The sequence below is a fragment of the Cornus florida genome, unplaced genomic scaffold (assembly GCF_030987335.1).
Source record: "Cornus florida cultivar Cherokee Brave unplaced genomic scaffold, ASM3098733v1 CherokeeBrave_3.0.0_Hap2_Chr10, whole genome shotgun sequence".
NCBI classification, from domain to species: Eukaryota; Viridiplantae; Streptophyta; class Magnoliopsida; order Cornales; family Cornaceae; genus Cornus; species Cornus florida.
Window position 1 is genome coordinate 76,108,802 of NW_026775580.1, and position 15,944 is coordinate 76,124,745.

General features: G+C 36.0%; 1 protein-coding gene and 1 pseudogene across 5 annotated transcripts; both read left to right on the forward strand.

Moving 5' to 3' along the window:
* The window catches only part of LOC132277887 (mechanosensitive ion channel protein 8-like), a 32,261-nt pseudogene that overhangs the window by 14,371 nt on the left and 1,946 nt on the right, over positions 1-15,944 (forward strand).
* LOC132276090 (uncharacterized) lies at positions 10,218-15,717 on the forward strand. Of its 5 annotated transcripts, XM_059777356.1 has the most exons (6): positions 10,222-10,606; positions 10,692-11,007; positions 11,585-11,766; positions 12,127-12,254; positions 15,068-15,144; positions 15,468-15,717. In XM_059777356.1, exons 3-6 carry the CDS (start codon positions 11,639-11,641, stop codon positions 15,585-15,587), a joined length of 453 nt encoding a protein of 150 aa, XP_059633339.1. In that variant the 5' UTR covers positions 10,222-10,606; positions 10,692-11,007; positions 11,585-11,638; the 3' UTR covers positions 15,588-15,717. The 5 variants fall into 5 exon arrangements, 4 of the variants coding, with proteins under 4 accessions (XP_059633338.1, XP_059633336.1, XP_059633337.1 ...); XM_059777353.1 differs by having other exon boundaries at positions 10,221-10,606; positions 15,068-15,717; XM_059777354.1 differs by having other exon boundaries at positions 10,221-10,606; positions 10,746-11,007; positions 15,068-15,717.

Genomic DNA, 15,944 nt, shown 5'->3' on the forward strand with positions numbered 1-15,944 from the left:
ATCAGCGTGCAAAGTTGCTTATTTTTATACTGTTTATTCTATTTGCACTACGGATCAAATTATGCAATTAGAGAGTTTAAAGTCCCATGAAATTACTTTTAAAATTCTCAGTCCAGTCCTTGAAACAATTCAGAATCCCAAACACTTCCAAAACAGTGCCCAAACTGTACAGGAACACGTCCAAACAAGGCCAAATAAGGGAGCCTGCTATCTAACCAATAGAGCAGGCTCTATGCACCATGGAGCCGGCTCCCTAGCCCTTGGAGCCAGCTCTGTGAAGAGGGGAGCCGGCTCCTAACCTCCTGGAGCCGGCTCTCTCCCCCTTTGAGAGCACTGTTCCGCTTCCTGCTCTATTTCTGACCATCTGCTTCATCTCCGGCCATTCCAACTCTTCTGTTCCTCTTTAATACTGAACCTAAGAGTCCTAGTTATACCTAGTAGCATCCCAATGATTTGTTTACAATAGTTGGAATTAATTACAGTGACTTAAACTGCTACCGATTCATTACGCGTTAACACAGAACTTGATCTTCAACTTGCAAGCACAGTTACAGATTACATTAAAACATATACAGTTGAGTAATTTAATGTAAACTAAGCATGCAAGATTCAGTTAATATTTAATTAAACCCTAAAGACCATCTAGGTATGCATAGAACATAAGCCAACGGGAAAGAGAAAGAAAAGAACTTACCTGTGAGGTTTTGGAATCAAAACCTTGTCGCCGTCTTCCTAAGCTTTCCGACGACGTCCGTTTATTGTCGACTCAACCTCCTACTGCTCAACCTTCCCTCGTCCTAGGTCCGATCTTTAATCCACAGCTGAAACCCTTACTGCAATTGCTCTGTTTTTCTCATAATCGCACTCTGTTTTCTCTCCATCTTAGGTATGTGAATAGGGTTTTTCTAACCCTAGTAGATGTGTTGTTCTATATATATATAGGCTTTAGCCAAAACTTAATTCTACTACATTAAGAGACCAAACCCTAGAATCAAATAAAAACTAGTCGGCTATCACATACGGGGTTAATTAAATGAAATATAAACCCTAACTTAAAACAATAAATGAAAACACATAATTACAATAAAACAGTTAATTCAAATAAGTCATAAATTACATCATTTAACAATTTATTCTAACAATCCAATTAATCAAGCAATTTAATTTAATAAACAATTCAACAATTAATTAAAATAACCATAATTAAACAATTAAACAAATAAAATTACACTTAAATAATTTATTAAAATACCAGGACTATCCTTTTAAAATTAGGGGTATTACATTCTTCCCCCCTAACAAAAGGAATTCTATCCTCGGCATTCGCTCTTACCTTCTTCCAATATTCCAGGAAATTGCGAGCGAATGACATCCTCCCGTTCTCAAGTAGACTCAGCCTCATTGTGATGACTCCACTGAACACGCACCAAAGGGATAACCTTATTACGAATAATTTGATCCCACGGTCAACAATACGACACGGTGGTTCTAAATAAGTTGCATCCGGCTGCAACCCAATCTCCCCAACATCGATATGCTGATACCGATCCTTTAAATCAAGAACACACGACCGAAGCATATCCTTCATGATCTGATTCACCCTTTCAGTCTGTCCATCAGTCTGAGGATGACAAGCAGTGCTAAGATGCAACTCGGTACCCAAAGCCTGCTGAAAACTCTTCCAAAATCCAGATACAAAGCTTGAATCCCTGTCCGATATAATAGACAACGGAATACCATGCAACTTCACAATCTCTGTAATGTAGAGTCTCGCCAACTGCTCCGAAGTAAAATCAGTGCGAATAGGTAAGAAATGAGTTGATTTAGTCAATCTATCCACGATGACCCAAATGGAATTGTGATCCTTATAGGAAGTAGGCAATCCCTCCACGAAATGTATAGAAATGCTCTCCCATTTCCACTTCGGTATAGGTAGTGGCTGTAGAGCTCCTGGCGACCACTGATGATCAATCTTGATCATCTGACAAGTACTACATCAAGAGACAAAAATAGCAATGTCCTTTTTCATACCTGCTCACTAAAATTACCGCTTCATATCCTGATACATCTTGTCTCCTCCTGGATGAACAGAAAACTTAGAGTGGTGAGTCTCAGTCATCACATCCTTCCTCAAATCATCAGCAGAAGGTACCACCAACCGTCCTTTGTACCTCAAACCTCCATCAGCCAACATAGTAAAATGGAACATCCCCGGAAGCTATCTCTGCAACTCTTTCAATGCACTGCTGATCCGTGAGTCATGCTTTCAAAACTTTGTGAATAATAGATGTGTAACTACCACGCAAGCCATGAAAGCATCTGATAATTTATCCACCGTTTTCAAAGCATTCCACTCAGTAGTGAATAGAGCAAAAAAAATAGTAACAATTCAGAGACTGAGTGCATCTGCCATCACATTCGCTTTCCCTGGATGGTTCTGTATAGAGAAACGATAGTCTTTCACAAACTCTAACTATCGGCGTTGTCTCATATTCAGCTCTCGTTGAGTGAACAAATACTGCAGACTCTTGTGATCGCTAAATAATCTGAATGACTCACCCAATAGATAATGCCTCCAAATACGTATGGCAAAGACCACAGTTGCCAACTCCAAATCATATGTTGGATAATTAAACTCGTAAGGTTTAAGCTTACGAGATCCATACGAAATCGGTTACTCCTCCTGCATCAAAACACATCCCAGACCTTGCCAAGAAGCATCTGTGTAAACAAGATACTCTATCCCGCTCTGTGGAGTAGACAGAATCAGTGTAGAAGTCAACTTAGTCTTTAGCTCATCAAAAGCTTTCTGACAGTGTTCATCCCACACGAACCGTACACCCTTTTTAGTCAAATGAGTGAGTAGTCCTGATATCTTGGAGAACCCAAGAAAACTTCGAATCTCAGTAGGTGAAGTAGGTGAACCCTACTCAATCACTGCTGAAACCTTGGCTGGATCTACCGTTATTCCCCTTTCTGACACCACATGACCCAGAGACTTCACTTCTCGTTGCCAAAATTCACATTTCTCAAATTTGGCACATAACTGGTGCTTATGAAGCGTCTGTAGGACAATCCGAAGATGTCTAGCATGATTATCCTCTGACTTAAAATAAATCAAAATGTCATCGATGAAGACAATGACAAATTGATCTAAATAAGCCCTGAAGACTTTGTTAATTAAGCCCATGAAAACTGCTGGTGCGTTAGTCAGTCCGAAAGGTATAACACGAAACTCATAAGACCCATATCTGGTGAGAAACGCTGTCCTCGGAACGTCTTGCTCCCTAACCCAAAGTTGATGATATCCAAAGCGCAGATCAATCTTAGAGAAGTATGTAGCTCCCTTCAATTAATTAAAAAGATCATTAATCCTGGGCAAAGGATTTGTTACGAATAGTAACCTTGTTCAACTCCCTATAATCTATACACAGGCGAAGTGAACCATCATTCTTCTTCACAAACAAAACCGGCGCTCCCCAGGGTGACGTACTCCTACAAATAAAACCCTGGCTGAGTAATTGTTGAATCCGATCTCTCATCTCTACTAGTGCCATCCTGTATGGTGCCCTAGCAATAGGCGTAGTGCCTAGAGCTAAGTCAATCACAAAATCGATCTCGCTACTAAGTGGCAACCCCGGAATCTCCTTAAATACATCCGGAAATCCTGTACAATTGGTATGCTATCCAAAGATACAGTAATCCCTTCCTCCGTTTCCTCCTCCATATGGAACAAATAAGTGCTCGTGACCCCGTTAGAACGTGGCATAGCAACGACGTACATATCCTGACCAGGTATTGTGAACACGATAGACCTATCATAATAATTAACTTAGGCATGGTAGTGCGATAACCAATCCATCCCAAGTATCACATCATAAGTGTGCATGTCCAGGACCAAAAGATTGGCTAGAAATCCGAGTCTACCAATATCTAATGTCACAGGCCCATCACTCTTATGTAGAATGGCTGTATTGCCTAAAGATATAGAAATACCCTGAGGTCTACCGCATACCCGCGTCATCATCCCAAAACTATATCCCAAATGTTTTCGAATACTCCGTAGAGCAAAAACAGCTAAGGTAAAACAAAATGCTCCGCAATCTTCCCATTTTTAGATTATCATTCTATCCTGGGAGTTCCTCCTTCTAAACCAAACCTACCACAAGTTCTTTTATAAACTCCTTGGTAATCATCCCGTCTCAACACAATGTACTTACAAGCAAATGTTTGCTTGCCTGTTCAAAAATACCCAATCACTCCACTGTGATAATCATTTATTATCGCAACATACACATCCCAATATAGTCTAATAAAACCATATGTGTATATATCACAAAAATGTTATCACAAAATACAATAAAGATAGCTAAAACTGCTAGTTCACTTTATTAAGAACTTTTTCAAACCATAAACTGTCAAATGAATAATCGTAAGATATTCTTTAACAAAAAAAAAAAAAACTAGTGTACGTGATTAAATCCGTACTACGCTTTTAGTAATATCTGCACTACTACTAGTAATTAAAATTACTCTTAGAAGAGCATTCATCCTTGAACATCGGTGCCCTCCATCTTGGATGCTCGGGTATCTCTTCCATCCTGATCTTCTTCAGGGTCTTCCTCCCCGCTTAGCTTAGCTTTGAGCACCACCGAAGTTGTGTTAGGTCCATAGTATGGTGGCCAATCCGGCACACTAGAAACCTTCCTTGACTTATACTCCGAAGCAACACCTATTGGAACCAATTCATTGGTCTCCAATTCTGTCTTCTTGGTCGGCCTTCGCAGGGGAATCGTCGGAGTAACCTTCTTCTTCCTTGGGTCCTTCTTTGCTTTCATCGCGGACCACATCTTTTTCCTAGTGCCAAACATTCTGAAATTACAGAATAAACTTGACATCAGTACTTGCTAAATGAACCGTAAAGGAATACAATGAATCCTAAACTTAAACTCTAATCCAGAGAAAACGCTTCGCGGAAGTCTTACTACAAAATACCCTAGAGACACTTGAACCTGGAGTCCTCTGATACCAACTATGATACCCCTCGAATCCGAGACATGGGTTGATCAGGCCCAAGTCCAAACCCGAGGGAATATCAGACAACTAATATATAAACGAACACAGAATATAAAAAAAAAAAATTAAGAATAACATAATGAAGCTGAAAGAAATACTAAATATAAAATCCTCCAAAGTTAAAGATTTATAAAATCCAACTCTCCAAAACCACTAAGAGTACAACTCGGGAATCCATCTAGTGGACCCTTAAATCAAATCCCAACTGAACATAAAATAAGTGGAAATAAAACCTTCCAAACCATGGAATGAAATCCTACGTCGTCGGTAGAGTGAATGATAGTCTCTGCTCAGCACGATCAAGCCTAAAACTAGAACCGTCCGATACCTGAAAAGTATAAGAGTGGGTCAGGCCCATGAACAAGTTCTAATCTAACTGCAATCCATACAGTGACCCGATACGCAGATACATCCTAGATATCTTACAATATCTATCTAGTCCATATATATATATATATATATATATATATATATATATATATATATCCATACTAAGGGACATTCACTGGACTACAAAGGGGGCCTTAACCTGAATAGAAGGCAACATGCAAAAACGCACGCAAAGGTGGGCATGAGTACCTAGACCTAACATGGTACACCTCAACCTATCATAGCCAGCTACGCATCCACTACATATACGCACCTGAACTAACGAGCCTGAGACTCAAGCTCATCTCGTCACCATAATCATATATTTAAAATCCGTCCAAAATCAGAGTATGTCATTCAATTGTTCATTGATCTGACATGCAATTTATAATCCAGTTAATCACTCAACTTATTCAGTTGATATGACTTAACTACTGACAACAGTTAATCCATGTGGTCACTCAATTTACTCAGTTGATTTGACCTAAATATAAGTAGGATTCAATTTTTATAATCCATTCCCTTATTCCAATAGGGTAGGTCTTAGCGTTTTGAGCTAAACCATCCCTAGTATGCCACCGTCCCATACCGGTGCATACAATCCACAACATCCAGATAATTGACAGAATTTAATGTAATAATTCAGCAATCATAATCCACACATAAATCCAGATAATTGACAGAATTAAATATAAGAATTCAGCAATTATAATCCACACATAAATCCAGATAATTCACAGAATTAAATATAAGAATTCAGCAATTATAATCCAACACATAAATCCAGATAATTGACAGATTTTATTATAAGAATTCAGCAATTATGATCCACTACATAATTCCAGATAATTGACATAATTTATTATAAGAATTCAGCAATTATGATCCACTACATAGTTCCAGATAATTGACAGAATTTAATATCATAATTCAGCAATTATGATCCAACACATAATCCCACGTAATTGACAGAATATATTTTAATAATTCTTCAATTAAAATCCAAGAGAAATATAATAAAGTCTAATATGTATAAGACCCTATTATGCCTCCAAAATAAATTTAGAAGTCATACTCCAGTCATCTAAGTTGCTAAAATAAGTTTAAGTAACTAAATACGTTATATCCGTCAACAGTGTGCGACATTGCTTAAAACTTTCACACTGTGAGAACCATTAACATATAGAGATAATTTATGCATGGTGGGTCCTAATATAGCATAATATCATGTTTAGAGTCCATGTTAAAATCCGTTAAATTGTTAAAATAAGATTAAACAATTTAGTCCTTCCTATCCGTTATCAGCATGCAAAGTTGCTTATTTTTATACTGTTTATTCTATTTGCACTACGGATCAAATTATGCAATTAGAGAGTTTAAAATCCCATGAAATTATTTTTAAAATTCTCAGTCCAATCCTTGAAACAATTCAGAATCCCAAACACGTCCAAAACAGTGCCCAAACAGTACCGAAACACGTCTAAACAAGGCCAAACAAGGGAGCCTGCTCTTTAACCAGTAGAGTAGGCTCTATGCACCATGGAGCCGGCTCCTTAGCCCTTGGAGCCGGCTCTGTGAAGAGGGGCGCTGGCTCCCAACCTCCTGGAGCCGGCTCTCTCCCCTTTTGAGAGCACTGTTCCGCTTCCTGCTCCGTTTATGACCATTTGCTTCGTCTTCGGCCATTCCAACTCTTTTTTTCCTCTTTAATACTAAACCTAAGAGTCCTAGTTATACCCAGTAGAATCCCAATGATTTGTTTACAATAGTTGGAATTAATTACAGTAACTTAAACCGCTACCGATTCATTACGCGTTAACACAGAACTTGAACTTCAACTTGCAAACATAGTTACAGATTACATTAAAACATATACAGTCGAGTAATTTAATGTAAACTAAGCATGTAAGATTTAGTTAACATTTAATGAAACCCTAGAGACCATCTAGGTATGCACAGAACACAAGCCAACGGGAAAGAGAAAGAAAAGAACTTGCCTGTGAGGTTTTGGAATCAAAACCATGTCGCCGTCTTCCTAAGCTTTCTAACGACATCCTTTTATTTTCAACTCAACCTTCTACTGCTCAACCTTCCCTCCTCCTAGGTCCGACCTTTGATCCACAACTGAAACCCTCACTGCAATTGCTCTGTTTTTCTCATAATCGCACTATGTTTTCTCTCTATGTCTTTGGTACGTGAATAGGGTTTTTCTAACCCTAGCAGACGTATTGTTCTATATATATATAGGCTTTAGCCAAAACCTAATTCTACTATATTAAGAGACCAAACCCTAGAATCAAATAAAAACTAGTCGGCTATCACATATAGGGTTAACTAAAAGAAATATAAACCCTAACTTAAAACAATAAATGAAAACACATAATTACAATAAAACAGTTAATTCAAATAAGTCATAAATTACATCATTTAACAATTTATTCTAACAATCCAATTAATCAAGCAATTTAATTAAACAAACAATTCAACAATTAATTAAAATAACCACAAATAAACAATTAAACAAATAAAAATATACTTAAATAATTTATTACTATCATTTTAAAATTAGGAGTATTACAGAATGTGATTCAGGCGAAAATTGGAAAGTATGAATGACCCTCTCCTTAAGGTTGCCATTGCCTTTAAGAAAGGACTTTAAACATTCAAGATAGATATCAATTAGAAGCAAATTAATTGAGCAATAAATATACCTGAATCTGCAAACCTTTCTTCATTGAACTTTGGATTGATTACAATGATGAATGAATTATAAACTCTTGATTGAAATGGAAACTAAAGTATTGAATGCTGAAAGATGAATTAAGTACTAAATTGATAGTGATAATTGAACTTGATGAAATAAAAACTAAGTATTAAGTGATATGAATGCTAAAGGCTTAAACTTCAGAAATGGTGTTGGACCCCTTCCTTGTGAGACTTAAGTGAGTATTTATAGAAGCTTTAACCTAGCGTTGTCCCTTTCAAACATTTTTTCTAGAAATTAATTGGTTATAAGTTGAAAACGACATCTCCTAACCATCTTGCTGAGCTGGTCAGGTTGACTGACTTACACATCTCTCTATGGGCAGATACAAATTTGTCTGACATAGTATTTTTGATTAAATGGTGAATCTTCTTTCAAGCTTGATGATTTTGGTCTTCAGGCTATTTTCAGCTCTCTGCACCTGTCATGCTTGGCTTGATCTGTACATTGGTTATGGAATCATCTGATTACTGATAATTCTGACTTTCTTCATCAGATGTAGGTGAGAACCTTCCATCTGTAGTTCTGAATCTCTGGACCTTTGACATGATCAAGTTGTCTTTTTCTATTTCAAGCTTTCTTTAAGTTTCCAGACCTAACGTGTTGGGTTCATGGAACATTGGGATTCACGACTAATCTTCATTTGAATTACACCAAATATTCTTCAAGTGACTATGGCCTGAAGAGATATGAGATCCATCTTAATCTGAGCTTGTCCATCAATTAGGCGTACTCTCGATCATTGGTAGAGAGTTTCGACCCTTATTAGTCGAGAAACTTTCTTAGGTCATAATGACTGAGAGATACATGACTGAGACTCTGGATCATGACCATAGTTGGCTATGGGACCTTGGTTAAGACTCTTGGCACTAAGAAATAATGGCCGAGACTCCTGTTCATAATCATAGTGACTAAGAGTCTTGGTTGAGACTCTAGATCATGACCATAGTGACTGAGAATCTTAATCATGGCCATAGTGACATTGAGAAATAATGGTTGAGACTCCTGATCATGACCATAGTGACTAAGAGTCTTGGTTGAGACTCTGGATTATGACCATAGTGACTGAGAGTTTTGATCATGGCCATAATGACATTGAGAGATAATGACTGAGACTCCTGATTATGACCATAGTGACTGAGAGTCTTAGTTGAAACTCTGGATCATGACCACAGTGATTGAGAGTTTTGATCGTGATTAATTATGAGCTTAATGACCTAAGAATTCCATTCTTCTTAATTCCCAATCTTACTTTTGATCACCGTGATTAAAGAAATTAATCTTTCGCCCCGATGGTCATGGGTTGACCTAAAGTTCAGGCCTCGAGATTTTTGACCACGTGGCATGATTATTTCAGATTATATTTTAGGTGTTAACAGATCTTTATTCTTCGACCCAATTAGTTCTTTTTATTATTATTATTATTATTATTATTAATAATAATAATACACACACCCACATCCACATTCAAGTAGAGGAGATGACAATAGAGCTAAGCTCTTGGCGGTGTCAAGCAACCAAACTTGATTCAGTTGAGCTGGGTTATGGGAGAAAAATCTGCAATTCAAGTTGATTTTAAGATATGATTACTTTTGTCTATGTTAACCCATTACAAGAAAAATAGTTTTTTAGAATACCCTTTTTACCACGGTTTTACAATAACCGTGGTAGAAAGTGTCTTTTACCACGGTTTTTAAAAAAATCGTGATAGAAAGTAATATATTTTACCATAGTTATTGTAAAACCGTAGTAGAAAAACTTTCTACCACGGTTAATAAAAAATCATGGTAGCAATTATACTTTCACCACGGTTATTTTATAACTATGGTAGAAAGTGAATTAATTTCACTTAAATTTATTTAGATTTTTGTAGCACTCCTTTTACCACGGTTAATGAAAAAACGTAGTAGTAAGTTATTCCACCGTGTTCCGGCTCCATAATAGAAAGTGAATTTGGATTAAGTTGAAGCGCGGGTCGTGTTCCCGCTACTTTCTTAAAAATTTTAAGGCAAATCATTTTAGACCAAACACACCATACCACACATGTTAGGGCAAATCATTTCAGCCTCCCAAATCGCCTCCATATCTATTCTCGTTCTCAACTCTGAACTTGCCCTCTCTCTGTCTCTGCAACTGTAAACTACAAAATCTACAAGAATCGGATCAGCCTCCCAAATCGCCTCCAACTCTATTCTCGTTCTCAACTCTGAACTTGCCCTCTCTATGTCTCTGCATCTACAAACTACAAAATCTACAAGAATCAGAACCCATATCGGCATATCATTTTAGATTGTTTAAAAAATTAAAACCCATATCCTTTAGTTTCCATCGCCCGCTGTTCCAGTTTGGGTTCGTTGTTCGAAAGCTTCAGCAATCGACCAAAATTGCGGAACTCTACAGGTAAATTTCTAGGGTTTTTCAGCCTTGTCTCACATGGTGATTGATTAGCAAAAAAATCCTAGCGATATCTGTTTTCTCTCTTTAGGGTTTTTATCTCAGATGGAAGGCGTCGATGATGATTTCGGCGATATATATGTAGACGTTGAAGTTCAAGCAAGTACAGCCATCAATGGCTTCCCAAACCGCACTCAATCATACACAATTTAAGGAGTGGAGGGTTTGATGATGAAGAAGAGGAGGAAGGTTGTGATTTTGCAGCTGCAGAGGGGAATGGTTCGGGTAAGAATCGGAAATGGGTTGATCAATGCCAGTTGGGCGATGGATTGGAACAGTGTTCTAATGGTACTGGTAGCGGTGAGAGGGGAAATCTGGTGAAGGGCGGTTATCATTCACAATACAAGGTAGCGTTATATATATATATATATATATATATATTCGGATATAAGAATTTGTGTTATAGGATCGAACTTGGTGTGAATAAAATTGTGAGAGTTGATCAATAATTTGTGTTCGTTTTAGAAATGAGATTGAATTTGGCAATTTCAATGGGTAGCTGTCGGTATAAGGCCTCCAAGGCTCTACCTTGGAGATCGATACCTTTTATTTTGATGTATGTGCTTTGTTCTTATCAAATGTTTGAATTGGGAGCATTTTTGGATTTAAATGGATGATCTCTTGGGAGGAAGCAGTGTGGTCACATAATTCCTGATTAAGTTTTACTTTGTAACTGGACTCATTTCAAATAATAGAACTCTCAGTTTAGATGATAAAGATAGGTTAATGTCTTTCCTTTTATTTTCTTTTCCCTTTTTTTTTTTTTTTTTTTTTTGAGATTCTTTTATTTTATTATGATATGATGATGACATTTACATATGAGTTCTCTCTATTTCTCTGTAGCAGTAATATAATCATCCTACCTGAAGCAGCTGTTTATTGTTATTTGTAATTAATGATTTTTCTGGGTTTTGTGTTGTGTAGTACTTAAGATATCAGACAGCAGCTTATCCTTGTAATTCAAAAGCCAATGGATCCATGGTTTCAGCTTCCTACTCTTCCACCTTGGCTAGAGGCAATTGGGACAATAATGGGTCCAGTCAACATATGGGCTCAAGCTCAGTAGTAACTCAAAGTGGATACAATTTCTCTCTTCCCTGGTATAGGTAAGTGAATTTGGTTATGATCTTGATTGTACTCAAGCTGGGTTCTTTGGCAAACTAGTTGTTGTTTATGACATGTGATAGATATGTCAAATGTATAATAGAATTAATATTAGTTAGGATAATGTAATAATTCAATAGTTAAAAATGTACTGATGTTAGAAGCATTATCTTTCTTACCACATTTATGAGAAAAAAAAGGATAATGTGTATGGTGAGATGCTGAGAACAAATGCTATATGAGATTTCTGGTTCTCATAAGGGCCACTTTTGGCACTAGCGTAACACTTATTCTGTTCTTGATTCATGTCATTAAAGGTTCTGTATGCTGTTGATTAAGCGGCATCCCATTTTTTCTTGCAGGACTATACTAGATGTAAATATTGCTATGTTCAAACAGAGGCCATGGAGGCATACTGGAACTGATATAACAGATTTTTTTAAATTTTGGGTTCAACGAGGAAAGTTGGAAAAGTTATTGCAACTGTCTGGTAAATGAATATTCTTTTAATTTTACCTTCTAGTAAATTTACATTGCTTGTCCGTAAATACCAAGGTTGGTCTTCTTGGGCATACACGTGTATATTAGCTGGGGTGAGGTTCTACTCCATTTCCAGTTGATTTGTTGTTATGCTGTTGATGCACTCAGCATACAACCAACCTGGTTTACTTTAGTTTACTTTCCTCCCTACTCTTCCTTCTTACCTGATTTTCAATTGCATGGCCTATCAAGTACATCAAAATTTGTAAGTGACGCATTTCTTTTATGATTACGCATTTTTAATGCCTTTTATACTCATGCTCAGGGGGTCACGTGCCTTTAAGTGACCATTTTGTGGTGTATAGGGGGTCACGTGCCTTAAGTGACCATTTTTTTTAAAATTTTTTTTTTAATTAGTGTCCATCAAAATCAACACTTTAGTAGTTTAGTGGGTTTGAATATTTAATAAAGTCAAAGCACTATTTGTTACCTTTTCATATTTGATAGATAAAATTCAGGAGAAAAACATGAAGATAGCACAAGCATAGTACAAAAAATTAATAATTTGTCGTAGACAGAATATTATTCGGGTTTGGATTGAATTGATGAATAAGTTGTAGACAGAGTTGTTACTTTGGTAATAAGACGATTGCAGAAATACAGAATAGGAATGTGAAAGAAAGCTACTTCTTCGGTGTACCTTTGCTGTAATATTGTCCTTTCTTTTAAAGCTCATTTTCAGTAGATCAAGGCCAGTACTCTTATCTTTCAACATCAAATTCCTCAGGAATATACCACTTCAAAGTCTTGCATGATTGCATCATCTGTGAACTTAGGTGAGTAGTTGCTTTTTAAAGCGTTTTAACGATGGGATGATATTGTTATTGCGTTGTGAGAAGGAAACTTGGCCTCCTAGACATGTTTTCCACTGAGATAAAAATCTAGGAAAATAAATAAATGGTTAGTGGAATAGATATAACTTAATTCCTATAAAAAAAAAATTAAAAAAAAGGTACAACACACTGATGCCTCATATGCCCATGTTTATACTTATTACTACTTTGTAGGAAATTAACAATGGTGTTTTAATATGGTAATTTATAGAACTGTGTTTGTTGTAGAATTTTTTTGACTATGTGAAAGTCACTGTTGGTTAGCCACTGCATTAAATAAAATGTTGGAGTGAGGCCAACATGCTCTTGTTTTTCTTTGCAAATTAAGGACCTTGTCTTCATGCATGTCTAAGTTTCATGTGTGTGTGTCTGTGTTTTTTTTTTGAAAGCTAGGTTGTGTGTGTGTGTTTGGTGCTACTTTTTGGACACTCATTTTTAAGATCAGAACAAGGAGCAATAGCGCGCGCACACACAAATATATGTATATATTCCCTCTTCTCCTCCTCCTCCCCCATATATTTTTTGTTTTTCAATTCTCTTAACTCAGGGAAAACAGTGTGTTGGATAAATTATAAATATATATATAACAGTAGCTCATATTATTGAATGCCTCCAATAACTTAAAACAGGAGCTACTATCTTAAATCTTAATGTAATTAATGATACATTCCCGGCCTAGTAGCTAAGACAATGAATGACATTGTCATTTTCCAAAATACAGAACTTCTGTTCCGCGTTATCTCAGGGGTAATTTTCTGTATAAACTGGACACAAGTTGATTCTACTGCCCTTCTAGATATACATTGGAATGAATATATTGCCAAGACTGTCTTTTGTAGCTTCCATCATGAATTCATGACGAGTAATGATAAAAATGGTGCTGATAATTGTTTTGGTGAAACAATCATTTTGGTTAATTGATTTGAGGACCTTTCTTTTCCCAATGCTTATGCAGTTGGATTGCTAGAGGATTTGATGACGAGTCTCGCATTTTAGGCTAGAAAACTGCATTTCTTCAACTTTTCTTCGAGTTCCAATTTAGGGAAAAAAAAAAAAAAAAATTTCTATGTCCATATATTATATATATATATATATCCTTAATTTGTTCTTTTCTTGTTAGGTGCCTTAGCAATCAATTTACTATAGTATCACTTCGTATAAGAATCACGTGAGTATTAATTTCTGCTTCTCTCTCTCTCTCTCTCGCTATATATATATATATATATATATATATATATATATATAACTCTAGCGGGTACCTTCACAGAGAAAGACTACCCCAGCTTTAAATGTTGGCTCAGCATATAAGAAGAAGCAAACATAATACATCCTAAAAAAAAAAAAAAACATTCTTTTGGAAATTGATTGTGTTTATGATTGTTTTGATACTTCTGCAATTGCTTTTTGTCTTGGAGGGGGAACATCAGTGGGGACCGATTGGTTTCAGGTCACTTTCTATTCCTGGTGTTTGTCCCTGAAATGTTGCCTTGTGTATGTTTCTTTCTCTTTAGATTGCATGGTAATAGCTGTGTCTTTATGATATACTGAATGGATGCTTATATTTCTCCACAAATAAAATATTAGACAATAAAAAAAAAAAAAAAAAAAAAAAAAAAAAAACATTCTTTTGGAATTTGATTGTGTTTATGATTGTTTTGATACTTCTGCAATTGCCTTTTGTCTTGGTGTTTGTCCCTGAAATGTTGGCTTGTGTATGTTTCTTTCTCCGACAACCCTGAGGACCCTTGTTTGCTATATTTGTCTCTTTAGATTGTTTGCAAATAATAATTAGGTCAGTTTTGAATGAAAAGGACATAACTTTCTTCGGGATTAAAACCTGAGAGCAGTTTAAGTCACAACCACTCAGACTGTTAATGGATGTAAAAGCCTGAAATTTCTTTACCAATAGAACTTCTGTTATATTTTTCAGATAAATCTGGTTTACTTGTTCATGGTCAACAAGATAACTATGTACAACGATGGGAATTGTCTGAATTTATTTTTTCTGTAAGTTTTTTTGATGATATCTGCATTATTAAAAAAACAAAAAGTTGCAAATTTCATCAAACTGCCCAGAGGAGGCTTATACAGCATAGTGTAGTTACACAGCCTAAACTCAAGGACAGTGAAGCCTGTTTCTAAAATCAATCAAGAAATATGCAACTTGCTTTCTGTTTCCTAGAAAATCTTTCATATACATATTGAAAACAATTTGATCATAAATATAATGGGTGGACAATTTGATCAAACTTTGTTTGAAAAGTGGTTTATTTTTATTTGTTGTATCAACTTACTTTACATTAATTCTCTTACTTCAACTATTTTTGTAGGTCAAAGCTAGGATTGCGGGTGCAGTTACTTTTTTTGTTGCCGTTAAATTTTTTGTATGGTTCATGAAGGAGAAGTTACAAGAAGATATGAATAATTTTTGTTTTATTTTGATTAAGTAAAATATATAAGGTGTGGATCATGTACTTCTTTCAAATTTGTATATGGTTAATTTTTGTATAAAACAATGATTTGGAATTGGTTTATGAGTTGTAAATTATTTTGGTTATAATGCTATTTTGTATTTATTTAGGGTTCTGTAAGGCTAGTAGTAGTAGTTTTTTTTTTTTTTTTTTAATTTAAAAAAAGGCCCTCATAAGGTCTGAACTATTATTTTTTAAAAAAAATATATAACACTTTCTATCACGGTTATGCACCGTGGTAGAAAGTCTATTTTTCTATCACGGTTTTGCACTGTGGTAGAAAAAAAAACACTTTATACCACGGTGCATAACCATGGTAGAAAAACGACTTTCTAC

Excerpts from the sequence above, each read along its gene's own strand:
- LOC132276090 (XM_059777355.1), top strand. The coding sequence starts at position 11,639 with ATGGTTTCAGCTTCCTACTCTTCCACCTTGGCTAGAGGCAATTGGGAC. Across the intron at positions 11,767-12,126 it reads TTCTCTCTTCCCTGGTATAG|GACTATACTAGATGTAAATA; the intron begins GTAAGTGAATTT and ends TTTTTCTTGCAG. Across the intron at positions 12,255-15,067 it reads AAAGTTATTGCAACTGTCTG|ATAAATCTGGTTTACTTGTT; the intron begins GTAAATGAATAT and ends TATATTTTTCAG.